Below are 13,546 nucleotides of genomic sequence, written 5' to 3'. Positions count from 1 at the left end.
CACAAAGCTTCTAAAGAACTAAATACTGTTAACCACCAGTAAGGACAATAAGTACGTACATACCACCAATAAGTATATTCAGTAAGTACTCAGTCTATTTACCTCTATAGTATTACGCCTCCCTTGCAAAAGAAGTACTATGTAGTGTCCGTGCCTGCATCATAAAAATGGAATCAACAATAAAGCAGTATGTATATTCATTTGACAATTCAACTATCAAGTAGCAAGTTTTCATAAATACATGTGATATTCTCATTCTACTATATGATAAGTTTTCACAGATGTAGTGATATTCTTGTCTTCCATACAGGCAGCACTATCCATGCAGGATGTATTGTAGCAAGCATATATATATGTCAACATTTAATATTTGTATGTTTTTACATTCTTTCAGCGCAAGGTAAATGTTATTTGTCATAGTGGCCAGAAGAGAAGATGGCGGAGGACATTAAATCAGCAAAAACAATTGTTTCTAGGGCAAAAACAGTGAAGCTAACACTCTATTGATCATAACCATAAAATAAAAGACAAGTAGTGTTGAGCATTGATTAGATTATAACTGGTTCAATTGCTCATCATTCGTGAAAATCATAGTATATGGCAACGCTGCTCAATGATGTTTTGCATATTCAATTTCATATCATATGTTGTAAATTTTTCTAAATAATTTTGCTTTCTCTAAACTTTCAGTGAAGGTTTTTTGTTTAGACAGGCAGATATCCAAAATTGATGAGAGAGATGGTTGATTTGAAAAGTGGCGTGGAGGGTAGAAGCTCATCGCGTTTACCTAAATTTTCACCCGAAGAAGCCCGCAATATTAATGGTATGACATCCTAATAATTTGTATAAAAATAATTTTCTAAAACAGCGATATCATCAGCTCATACAAGTGTAAGACATATGTAGATGGGTAGAGTGAGTGTAGGAGATTCACTGAGAACTTTATAACTCGTGTCAAGATGCTCAACTTCCTAATCAGTTGTATGAGTCCTTTTAGTCTATACTAGCTGTGCTACCTGACGTTGTCCGGGTATCAAAAATCAGCTTATAAACAATGAGAAGTAATGAGAGTTGCTCGCCACTTGCTATTAGCCTGGCATTAGAGTACTATAAAGAGCTACCAGCTTCTCGTGACGTTAAGCAATCACTCTGCATCGTGACCTAAAGTGGTAGAGTATTTGCTCCCATATAGCGACATATATTGCCTAGCCAATCTGTCAAGCTCTTGTAGCTAACTTAGTAGGGCATCGGACTGGTGAATGAGAGGGTCCTGAGCTCAATTCTTCTGCGATACGGATTTTTTATTCAAAGATTTCAGTAGCTATACCTTGACAAACACGTATACAAAAACTTTGAGAAATAGATTCGAAGCTATATACTGGTACTTTATATTGCTTATATAAATTATGTATATATATATATATATATACATATATACATATATATAGCAGTACCCAATGACTACAATATAGCCAGCAACGAAAAAGAAAAGGTAGAGAAATATTTCCCTCTTGGAGAAGAAATTGAAAAATGCTGGAATGTAAGAACAACTGTAATCCCAGTAGTCATTGGGGCACTGGGCGCATTAACACCGGCGCATAAAATGTGGCTTGCCCAAATACCAACAACAATCGACTCAGGTGAGTTGCAGAAAAGTGCGCTATTGGGAACAGCTAAGATCTTGAGGCGAGTGCTCAAACTCCCAGGTCTCTGGTAGGAGACCCGAGTTAGAGCAGAATTTACCACCCATACGGGGTATCCGGGGTGAGGAAACAATTTTTTATATATATATATATATATATGTGTAACTGTTCAACGGACTGACACGACTCTTATTATTCTAAAAATTGTATATATCATATATATATTATAATTATATAGTATAAATGTATTAATATACATTATATACATCTCATATACTTAAACTATATAACTATGTGTATAAAAGATAAAAGAGGTTGGAGTGGTAGACAGGCTGTTTGATTGGTTTACACTAGACTTGAATGGAAAGGCTGACAAACGAATGCGAGTTCTCTTCGTGAAAATCTTCTGATTCGAAAAATGATTTGTGTAAGAATGATGATTTGATTAGGCTGAAGATGTTTGTAAGAATGACTTAGGAAAACTGGAGGTAGCAACACCCAACCTAAATATAGAACCTTAGCCAGTAGCTGAACAGGAAAGTAGTTCATGCTAAACTTTCACAAGATAAATTGCGGTTAGATATAAAGGTTGCGTTCAGGTTGTGTACTGTTGGGCATCTAACCTTTTGTTCTCCTCCTTTGTAACATTAAATATTCTGTTTTGTTCGTAACACTATAAGAAACATAAAAACTGAATACATGACTATAATGCTCACTTATACTAGTTGAATTTCAATTAATTAAAATGACGAAGTATAATTTCTTGTTAACTATATTTTATATATATGTATATTTGTAAGGAAGAACACGGATATCTCTCCTGCTTGTTTATAATTGAATTGTTGATACGTTTCTTGTGTATTAGCCTACTCATGTGTACACTGTCTTTAGTATTGCCAAGAGGATTTTTGAAATGCAAAGACAACATCCAAATTTTTGCTAGTCTCGTCTTTGTTCTAGGAAGTTATGATTTCTTTGGACTGAACCACTACACATCTGAGTTGGCCAGCTTTCAAGAGACGTCTGGAAAAGGATTCTTACAAGACCGAAATGTTGTGACTAGTCAAGATCCTAGCTGGAAAAGGTGGTCATTGGCTGCCACCCTTCTCTATTTCTCCGCTTTTCATACTTTTTTCTCTGGTTCTCAGTCTCACTCCATCTCATCATCTCACTCCATCTCATCATCTCACTCCATCTCATCATCTCACTCCATCTCATCATCTCACTTCATCTCATCATCCCACTCCATCTTATCATCTCACTCCATCTCATCATCTCACTCCATCTCGTCATCTCACTCCATCTGATCATCTCACTTCATCTCATCATCTCACTCCATCTTATCATCTCACTCCATCTCATCATCTCACTCCATCTCATCATCTCCCTCCATCTCATCATCTCACTCCATCTCATCATCTCACTCCATCTCATCATCTCACTCCATCTTATCATCTCACTCCATCTCGTCATCTCACTCCATCTCATCATCTCACTCCATCTCATCATCTCACTCCATCTCGTCATCTCACTCCATCTCATCATCTCACTTCATCTCATCATCTCACTCCATCTTATCATCTCACTCCAGCTTATCATCTCACTCCATCTCATCATCTCACTCCATTTCATCATCTCACTCCATCTTATCATCTCACTCCATCTCGTCATCTCACTCCTTCTCGTCATCTCACTCTATCTCGTCATCTCACTCCATCTCATCAACTCACTCCATCTCATCATCTCACTCCATCTCGTCATCTCACTCCATCTCATCATCTCACTTCATCTCATCATCTCACTCCATCTTATCATCTCACTCCAGCTTATCATCTCACTCCATCTCATCATCTCACTCCATTTCATCATCTCACTCCATCTTATCATCTCACTCCAGCTTATCATCTCACTCCATCTCATCATCTCACTCCATTTCATCATCTCACTCAATCTTATCATCTCACTCCATCTCGTCATCTCACTCCTTCTCGTCATCTCACTCTATCTCGTCATCTCACTCCATCTCATCATCTCACTCCATCTCGTCATCTCACTCCATCTTATCATCTCACTCCATCTTGTCATCTCACTCCATCTTATCATCTCACTCCATCTCATCATCTCACTCCATTTCATCATCTCACTTCATCTCATCATCTCACTCCATCTCATCATCTCACTCCATCTTATCATCTCACTCCATCTTGTCATCTCACTCCATCTTATCATCTCACTCCATCTCATCATCTCACTCCATTTCATCATCTCACTCCATCTCATCATCTCACTCCATCTCATCATCTCACTCCATCTCATCATCTCACTTCATCTCATCATCTCACTCCATCTTATCATCTCACTCCATCTCATCATCTCACTCCATTTCATCATCTCACTCCATCTTATCATCTCACTCCATCTCATCTCACTCCATCTCATCATCTCACTTCATCTCGTCATCTCACTCCATCTCATCATCTCACTCTATCTTGTCATCTCACTCCATTTCATCATCTCACTCCATCTGATCATCTCACTTCATCTTATCATCTCACTCCATCTCATCATCTCACTTCATCTCGTCATCTCACTCCATCTCATCTCACTCACTTTTTATTACCTCAACATGGTTATTTTACTGCATACAGTAGGGTATCAAATTTCACCAAATGTTTGGCTGTGCAGTCAATGTAATATCAGACATATCACTTTTGAAGCTGTTCGAAACATTGAAGTTTAGTACGTGAAAGTAAGGGAAATGGTGGAAATTAAAACAATATGTCAAAATTAGATAATTTATAAATTATGTAAGCTAAATTGCGTGTACTTTAAAATCTACATAGCTTATGTTAGAGTAAGTTACATTTCGTATCGCCATCACTACCTCTACTTACAAATCTAGCCATTGTCGTTCAGTTGTCACTGAATGACTACAGAAAATAAATTTTATAATAATTTAATTTTGCTATTTATGTTTATAAGTAGTTTATATACTGCATTTGTTGTAACACCATGCGTAATTTCTTACAATGTTTATCGAAGAGTTATTGTGGGTTCTTGTGCTGTAGAACAAGTTGAACGCTTGGTAGGCGTAAGGAAACATGTACTCCCCATGCCACAGTTTGAAACGGATTTCAGAACAAATTTTTCTATGTAGTTGTTTTTGTTTAGCTCTGCCTCTGGTTGGCTGAAATTTGTACCATGGGGTCTGAGAGAGCTACTGTTACACATCAGCCATAGATATAATGGAGTGCCGATATACATCACCGAAAACGGTGTCTCGGACTACGGAGGTCTGAATGACACTGATCGAGTACTGTACTACAAACTCTACATCAACCAGATGCTCCAAGGTATCCAGTCTAAAGCTTTATTCGGTGTTTGACTTCCATGTAAAGCACATTCCACATTTGACGCAAATTTTATAGAAGTGTTTTTAAACCATAAAGGTATTCTTTGATCCCTGTTGTGTTCTTAAGCTACTGTTAAACAATCTGTTAGAACCATAATATGCAGGCGAGTTTTCTTACTTAAATACCGTAAACCCTCTATTTGAACGCCATGGCGCTCTATTTTTTAACCTTTCCCTTAGAGAGACGCTTTATTAGAGGTGACGTTCAAATAAAGAGTGCGTTGAATTTTTCAAACACCTCATTAGAATCGAATGTCACCTATATTTTTGCGCTCTTTCAGGCTGTGCGACATTAACTCTTTTGAACACAAGAAATTTGCTAACTTACCTTCAACTTCTCGTAGATCACTTAATAAATATTCCTTATGGAAGCTGATACACGTCTCTTCCAGTTGATGTATATTGCGTGCAGCTAGACTATGATGATCTTATAGCCTGGGTTGCAATTTGTTGGAGCTTTCAAGTTTTTGTTGTATTCTAAATTTGAAGGCATATTTTCACTTTATAACTATTTTTAACAAGGTCGCATAAAAGATCATTGCATTCAATGATATGTTTGCTACAGTTTGCAGCTAAAACTAGCTTTTTGCTTGAGTTCATATTACCGCGATGATGCTGTCAAATAATATGCTATAAATCTGCAAATTTATAAGTTACATAATAATAGTAGTTTATCAAATGCTACCAATATATAATCAAAAACAGGTGACATAAATCAACCATGTCTATAATACATTCAGAAACACAAATAACATTTTAAAACCAAAATTAACATTTTTAAGACAAAAATATTAGCGTTTTGGTTGTTGTTTTCGTTTGGAACCATGCCATATTCTTCTGGCTGTTTAATACCTTCAACAGTGTCTTCTGCCTTCTGCACAGCTGAGCTAGTCGACATTAACATCCAAACAATTTTTAGAAAAACGAAACTTTAGGCATTGCACTTTTGAATACATTTATACACTTCTCGTCTGAATAAGGAGAAACCACATGAAATCAAAATAATCTCAAAATTTTAGCCTCAAAATACACAGTAGCACAGATTTCATCGTGAATGCGCAAAACACATAGATCAAAAAACATGCTTTTGATTGTTGTAATTCACTACCTACACTCACAAAGTAACAAATACCTACGTGATGATCATACTTGCCAAGTAGTTGAGAAAAAAAGCGGGAGATTGACTGTAAATGTAGTAGTTGAATCTGAAGCCTAGATTTCTTTGTGAAGTTTTTTTCTTCATTGGTACCTACATAGGAGGCCCTTCTACGATTTTATTCAATGTTCAAGTACTCTACTATCAATGTGAGGTCATGGTTGTTTGCCAATGATATGTCACAGCCCCATATATAATCTTTGTTTATTAATGAAAAGCTGTAGAGCGAGTCGTTAGACATTCATGTTGCTAAATCTAAATAGCCCAGGTTTAATGGCAAGCATACAGTTTATAGCGATCTGTTTCAATGTTGCTAACTTTGTATGATGATGCAAGCTCACAACTAGTAAAAAAAAGGGAAATGACAAGTAAAAAATTTAAACCACTATTTTTCTCCTAAAAACTGGATAAAAACAAGAGATTTTGTGAAAAAAAGGGAGACTGACTTAAAAAACTGGAGGGTCTCGGCCAAACCGGAAGACTTGACAAGTATGGTGATGATGATCTGAAAGAAAATGTAACATGACTATGCATAGTACTGTATAGAGTTCTTACCATTGAGATAGACTTAGTGGCTAACAGCGCTGAGACTTTACAGCACCCCTTACTGTTGTAACACTACGTAAAGAACTTTGAATTTAACTTAAACGAATTTAGCCGACTAAACACACACTCGAACTTAATTTTTAATCTTTTACTAAACTTAACTCTAATCTTGTCTTCGTTTTGATTTCATTTTATTATCTTTTTCTGGTTTAGTGCTTTCGATCTCACTTTCACTATAACTTTTAGTCGACCTTTGTGAAACTTTTTAAAAGCTGGTACGATGAGAAAGACTGAATGATGCTGAACTCTCGAAAACGGCCATTTAGTGGCCATCGAAAACTGTCTCATACGGTCGTATCTCAAAGAAGAAACTTGCTAGAGATTTTTCTCGTATCTCGATTTTCTCAAATGTCGGGGCATAACTGTATCAAGTTTCAACAATTCTGCTTCTATGAGTGGTCTGAAACTACATGATTATATGCATCAACTCTGTTAATCCCTGGGATGTAAGATTGAAACCTTGCGTATTGCATTAGACTTACACTCTGTTAATCCCTGAGTTATTAGATTGAAGTCTTGCATATTGTATTAGACTTACACTCTGTTAATCCCTGAGTTATTAGATTGAAGTCTTGCATATTGTATTAGACTTACACTCTGTTAATCCCTGAGTTATTAGATTGAAGCCTTGCGTATTGTATTAGACTTACACTCTGTTAATCCCTGAGTTATTAGATTGAAGTATTACGTGTTGTACTAGACTTACACTCTGTTAATTCCTGAGATATTAGATTGAAGCCTTGCGTATTGTATTAGACTTACACTCTGTTAATCCCTGAGTTATTAGATTGAAGTATTACGTGTTGTACTAGACTTACACTCTGTGAACCCGTGAGATGTAAGATTGAAGCCTTGCATATTGTATAAGACTTACACTCTGTTAATCCTTGAAATATTAGAATAAAGTCTTGTGTACTGTATTTAGCAGTAAATTGCCACATAATTATTTTTACTTAATTTTTTAGCTATAGATGCAGGGGCTCCAGTTAAAGGTTATACTGCCTGGTCTCTAATGGACAACTTTGAATGGGGTGCCGGATTCACAGAGAAGTTTGGGTTGTACTTTGTCAACTTTACTGATATCAACCTGCCCCGAGTTGCCAAAGCCTCTGCTATCTGGTACAAGGATATAATACGCAACAATGGATGGGCACCTGAAGATGCTGTCGTTGGCTGATGATTTCATCTGGCCAACTAATCAATGATAAAACACGTATTGTCTGTTCGCCTGTGCATTGATGTTTTCTAAAAATATAAATTAATCTATAACTTTCAAAAGAGATCGATTCACAGTTTCCTTCTATTCAGGCTTATTCTCTTTTATGAGAAGAGACACCATTGTGTCTTCGTCAGACATTTATGGGATCCCTGACATTTTCTCCATTTTTCGGAATGCAAAATCAAGCTATCTAACGTTCTTTGGCCGTGTCTACCAGTTTTAATTTGCTTTTTTAAAAAATTTATAGTTTACTGGACCTTACTACCTAAACCTCCGGCTAAATGCGAGGTTTGCAAAGTTGTTGAGTTGATATAATGGACAAGAACTAAGATAGTTTGATCTGACAGTTGGAGTGCATTTGCTTGTTTCTGTTACTCTAGCTGCCCTAATCATCCAACATGTCTACTCTGCTTCAAGCACTTTTCATATTTAGCCTTCCACCAATAGTTAAGGAGTATAGTGCAGTTCTACCAATAATGAAACGGTGTAATCTAACCAATAATGAAGCGGTGTATCGCAGTTTCACCAATAGTACCATGTTGTAGAATAATTCCGCCAACAATTGAATGCTACAGCGGTTGAATGTCTCATTACATGTATGTATATTTCAGCAATTAACACTAAAATGTATATATATATCATCCATCGTTCACCATGTTCATAGCAATTCTCTGTGGATAACAGGGCGTGTGATGCATGCCTACTACCCCACTGTCATGGAACAGCCTCATTTGGTTACTTGATATCATAGAAGCTCTGTAAGCCAGGGCTCAGCCAAAATCAACAAGTTATGTAAAAGTATTGCATGTGTAGTCATTAAACCTGATTTTCCTATAAAAATATTAAAGCTTTTATGGCAAATATATAAATAGTTACACTCACCAATGCTTATGCACACACTCTGATAAACATAACAAAATGAGTGTTGGGGTGAACTTACACATCATCCGTTTTCTAATGCCAAGATGCACAAAATTGCTTAAAACCAAAATATTAGTTTATCAAAAATGCAGAGAGACAGAAAGTGAGTTCGGTATTAAAAGCAAATGGCTAGAAATGAAGCAATCAGTAAGAGCGCACCAGAAGCGAGGAGGTGCGAAGCCCCAGCAGTTGTTGTCAAGATGCCGAGAAGAGCGTCTCGGGATGACCAATCGTTGCAGGAGCTGCCGGTGCAGCACTTGAGACATTCCTGTCAATCATGAAAACATGTGGTAAAGAAATGCAATGCGTAATTTTTTCTACTTGGCAATAATTTCATTGCAAACAAATGTTTACCAAATTATGCCATACAAGAATCATGAAACAACAAAAAAGCGCTACAACCAATAAAATCATAGAAATGGTATTGCCTTTCAGTGTGCATTATGGAACTTTATCATTTGAGCGGTTCATGCCGTTTGACAGAACTTACCGTTGCACCGCTAACATCAGAGCAGGTTCCATCCGCATGTGAGCCTGAGCAGTCATTCACATCTGAGAAGCTAGTGCCACTCAAGTCCACATCAGCTATGCACCCGAATTGTCCTCTGCAATTCAATAAGGGAAATATTCACTGCGAATATAACCTATCTTTATGCATGGGTATGGCATATCCTGAAAGCTTCAGTCATCAACCCGCTCTTTAACAAGCAGAAGTTACCTTCAATGGCATTTACTTATATTTTAAAAAAGAGATGCCAAGTACTTACGTGGTGGTTCCACTATTGATGTTGAGGTAACCAAAGCATGCACTCGCGCAGGAGATTGTAGTTCGACTGCTCACATCTCCATAGACACAGGTATTGGGTTCTGTAAAAGATGGTTAAGGCTCATTAGAATGCCCAGTGAGGATCTAAAGCTAAGCATAGAGTGAAAAAAACAATTTGAATTTTGATTGCTACATCAGATTTCGCTGAACCAGTTACTATTGAGTCAGCAATTAATTAACCAGCTGTGAATGAGTCTTACCTCTCTGATTCACAGTCATTGTAGAATGACCTTTGAACAGTCGACATACCAGCTTAAACAAAATTACCATAAAAGCTAACTTTAGTCATCGAATTATGTTAAGAAAACAGCTTCCAACTAATGTTCCAACTAAATATTCCAGAAGGTTGTAGAATCTTTGAAAGACCTATGACTTACTTGCTACCATGTCATCGACCCTGCAGTTGTCTTCAGTGCAGCACCCCAGATTCTTGACCTGCACATTCACGGTGCCTGTGGATGAACCGGAGGTGTCCGCAGACGCATAATGTTCTGCAGCGATCTCTAATGTTTCTGCAGAGCAGGTTGCGCTGCTGAACTCAACTTGGAAGGAGAGGCAACCAGTGAAGGCAGGATAAGCTATAAGGAAACATATTAGGTCATACTGATTAATTTGCCTACTCAGAAATCCCTTGCTCATTAAAAGATTGTCTGGTGTGCTAAAGGCTTTGGCAAGTGCAGCGAGTTGGCCAATCCTTACCATAATAGGAGCCGTGCTCATAGCCAAGCTAATAGGGCTAAGAAAAAAGATTGCACCACCTGGGTATTGAACATAGATATTAAGATTATATGTCCAGTGCTACCACTCCACCATGCAAGCACTTTAAAGAATAATTGTACGCATAGCTATTACACCAGACAATCTCTAACGACACATGAGACTGTCAGGGTACGGGTTAGTGATAACAGTTGTATGTTGCTGCTGCCTTTCCTCCTATTTAAGATCAGCCCCCTATCAGTGCGCCAACTTACTGATGAGAATGGGGCATTATAAAGGCAAATGCAAATTATTAACTTGAACGATGTATAAATAGCTAACTCACTCGTAGTAGTAGTCAGAGAAGTAGTCGTACTGCTGAGAGATGTTGTTGATGTTGTCGTAGTTGAGGTTGTCGTTGGCGATGTAGTACTCGTTGTTGTTGACGATGTCGATCCTTCAGTAGTACTGGCCATGTCTTCTGCCTCTTGAGCTGAGTTAGACACAGCTAATGTTGTTGTTGATTCTGTAGTGGTCGTGTCTAAAATAGTACTCTACATATAAGGAACAAGATGTGTTGCATGTGACAGATTTTCAATCAAATATAAGATATACATGTATATACTGGCAATCTGATGGTTATGCAGAGAGAACATTACAGCTTGAGATTGAAATTTATGTAGAAGTCAGCGTATAAACATTGTTTTAGAGAGACCCACCCACTGAAATCCCTTGCGAGCAGACGAGAAGGTCCATGGTTTGATCAAAACAACTAGCGGCACTCCAGATCATTTGAGCCGAGTTGGCATGTTGACCAGGAGATATCTGAATATTGACTTCCTGCAAGAATGCATAAGATAAGGCTGATGTTATTTCTGTTGAATATCTACTTGTAGGCAGAACTTCAAACTAGCATAAGATGTATGCAGACATCGTATGAATCGCAGACTATTGTCAACAACTAAAAAGATCTTTTTAGTTATTTATCTCGGGCATATATTTGATAAAATAGCAAATGGTCACACTCGCAATAAAAAGCAATGATCGTAATTTCACAAAAACCTTTTATAGTTGTCATGTACTTACAGTGCAGGCGCCTTGAGTGCCACAAGACAGCGGCACTGACGTAATCTCTGTTGTCAGACAAGACTGCGACTCTGAAAAACTAGCCAGTTTGTTATTGGTGAAGCACATATTCGTGTAATCTTGTATCAGACTCGGTCTGCCATAACAGGTCAGGCTGGTGGTCTTCGCAACTACAATAATAGTGGGTTAGTTTGTAAGTATGATGGCTTGCTAGTGATACTCATTCAAACTCTATTTGAAAGATCTTTGTATCTTTCACGTGAGAACATAACTCTAATGTTTTCACATCATATTTTATATAACAGAATGATGTCTAGAACTGATACATTATTTATTAGATGTACTGGCCATAGTAAAGTCAGTTGCAACCCATTTAGATTGAAAAGCAAGAAAGCACTAGAAAGATGACTTATATGTATGAAGCCGATGTACCAAAGCCTGGCAACGAGTGTTTGTATTTTGTTTGTATACAAGCAATTGGCACCGAGTTACGTGGTACGCTCATCTCCTGAAGACAATAGACAAATGATCAAATATTCATGTTCTATTTATTGGCCAACTATCCGATTATTGATTAAAATACAATGTAGCTGATGATGAAACTTTGATCATTGTCTCTTTTAGCAGATAACAATGTGGATGTTAGTTGAGCCTGTGCTCTGGTTGCCAAGAAACATTGATTGCTGGTGCCTTTTTCGTGCAATGAAAAACTGATTTGTAGATTTTGTTTAATATTTTATACCGTTCAAAGAATGAGATGATGTAAACATTTCTATGAGTTTTATGCATCAGACCTGAATAGCTGCCCCATATATGCAGTTCTTTTCCAACTAGAAAAAACTAGCAAAAATTCCCGTTCTCACCAAGAATTGAGCACAAATTACTGTCTCAAGTACTCATACCCTGAAACATGGCTGAGCGTATATGGGGAAAAGAACAGAGGCAGCTTAACGTAGTGGTTCAGCAGCTAGAGTAGTCTTGGAAAGCCCACATCTTATAAAAAATCACACTTACAACAGAATAACTCTTGTGGCTAGGTTTTGAATAAAATGGGATAAATTCTAATTGGGAGTTATTAGGCCATGTAACAGCTGACAACATGTGAAAAAGTTTTGAAAAAATTTAATGCACTTTTTAGATGAAGTGTTGAAGGAGTAGGACGATAGTTAGTTTCCTGCACCCAACCTATGTATAGTGATGCTTTTGGAAAGCAGGCTAAAGACAAGCATTTCATCATTAAAATATAAGAATGAGACTAGACAGAGATTACTACAAGGTTAGATTAATATATTAGCATAATAAAACATTATTTTGCACAAAGAATGGAGGGCAAAGAATTAAAGATCGCTTACCAAGTGTGGCCAAAATAACAGCAATAGTGTTGATTTTCAGCTCCATCATCATTTTTAACTGTAAAATAACAGAAAATAATTAAACTTCACACAAACCTTCTTGCATTACTCATAAATATCTATGGCAACCAAAATACCTAAAATGCTACTATACTACATATACAATACAATACAATACAATGCTACTATACAATACTACTAAAATGCCTCAATTGCTCTCAGCGTACATAGCAGTGTACTTACTTACACTCTAAGCGCTCTCTTTCTTGGTTGTTCTCGTTACGATCTTTTTAGTACTGAAGATGACCTTCTGGAATAATTTACACTTGTTTAAAAGTTATACCAGTCGTTCTTAAATGTATCTTGAACCACCCGCTGTCACTTGTCACAGAATGTCTGAAGAGAGAGATATTTGGCTGGACATATTATAAGGAATGGATCAATAAAATTCCTAAACGAAATGAAGCTTTATGTAGGTGGGATAAAAGGTTTGGCACCTGCTCAGGGATGGCTGTCACACATTGAGACCTAAACGTTGTTATAGCGATGCTATCGATGAGCTGATAAACAATCACTAACTGTTTTGTTCAATTGTCTCGAGTATCTTAGTTACAGTGAATCGCATGCTA

At 37.2% G+C, this 13,546-nt stretch overlaps 3 protein-coding genes across 3 annotated transcripts in view; 2 read left to right on the top strand and 1 right to left on the bottom strand.

Moving 5' to 3' along the window:
* The window catches only part of LOC137406928 (cytosolic beta-glucosidase-like), a 28,428-nt gene extending 20,434 nt beyond the window's left edge, over positions 1–7,994 (top strand). The window contains exons 8-11 of the mRNA XM_068093531.1: positions 709–823; positions 2,604–2,727; positions 4,815–4,996; positions 7,783–7,994. Coding sequence (XP_067949632.1) covers positions 709–823; positions 2,604–2,727; positions 4,815–4,996; positions 7,783–7,994 — 633 coding nt within the window. The remainder of the gene's footprint in view (positions 1–708; positions 824–2,603; positions 2,728–4,814; positions 4,997–7,782) is intronic.
* On the top strand, positions 3,011–4,171 carry LOC137406103 (serine-rich adhesin for platelets-like; the record flags this gene model as incomplete). Its single annotated transcript, XM_068092632.1, has 1 exon — positions 3,011–4,171. A coding segment is annotated over one exon (1,161 nt), but the record flags the coding sequence as incomplete, so codon positions are not given.
* A 732-nt stretch (positions 7,995–8,726) lies between the features above and the next one.
* Positions 8,727–13,231, bottom strand: LOC137406519 (uncharacterized). Its single transcript, XM_068093108.1, has 9 exons — positions 13,165–13,231; positions 12,918–12,975; positions 11,566–11,735; positions 11,199–11,319; positions 10,826–11,020; positions 10,161–10,361; positions 9,725–9,824; positions 9,448–9,562; positions 8,727–9,225 (listed from the first exon to the last, which is right to left on the bottom strand). Exons 2-9 carry the CDS (start codon positions 12,967–12,969, stop codon positions 9,073–9,075), a joined length of 1,107 nt encoding a protein of 368 aa, XP_067949209.1. The 5' UTR covers positions 12,970–12,975; positions 13,165–13,231; the 3' UTR covers positions 8,727–9,072.
* Positions 13,232–13,546: the final 315 nt, after the last annotated feature.

This window comes from Watersipora subatra, chromosome 10, assembly GCF_963576615.1.
Source record: "Watersipora subatra chromosome 10, tzWatSuba1.1, whole genome shotgun sequence".
Lineage (NCBI taxonomy): Eukaryota > Metazoa > Bryozoa > Gymnolaemata > Cheilostomatida > Watersiporidae > Watersipora > Watersipora subatra.
This window is presented reverse-complemented; position numbering and strand designations above follow the sequence as displayed.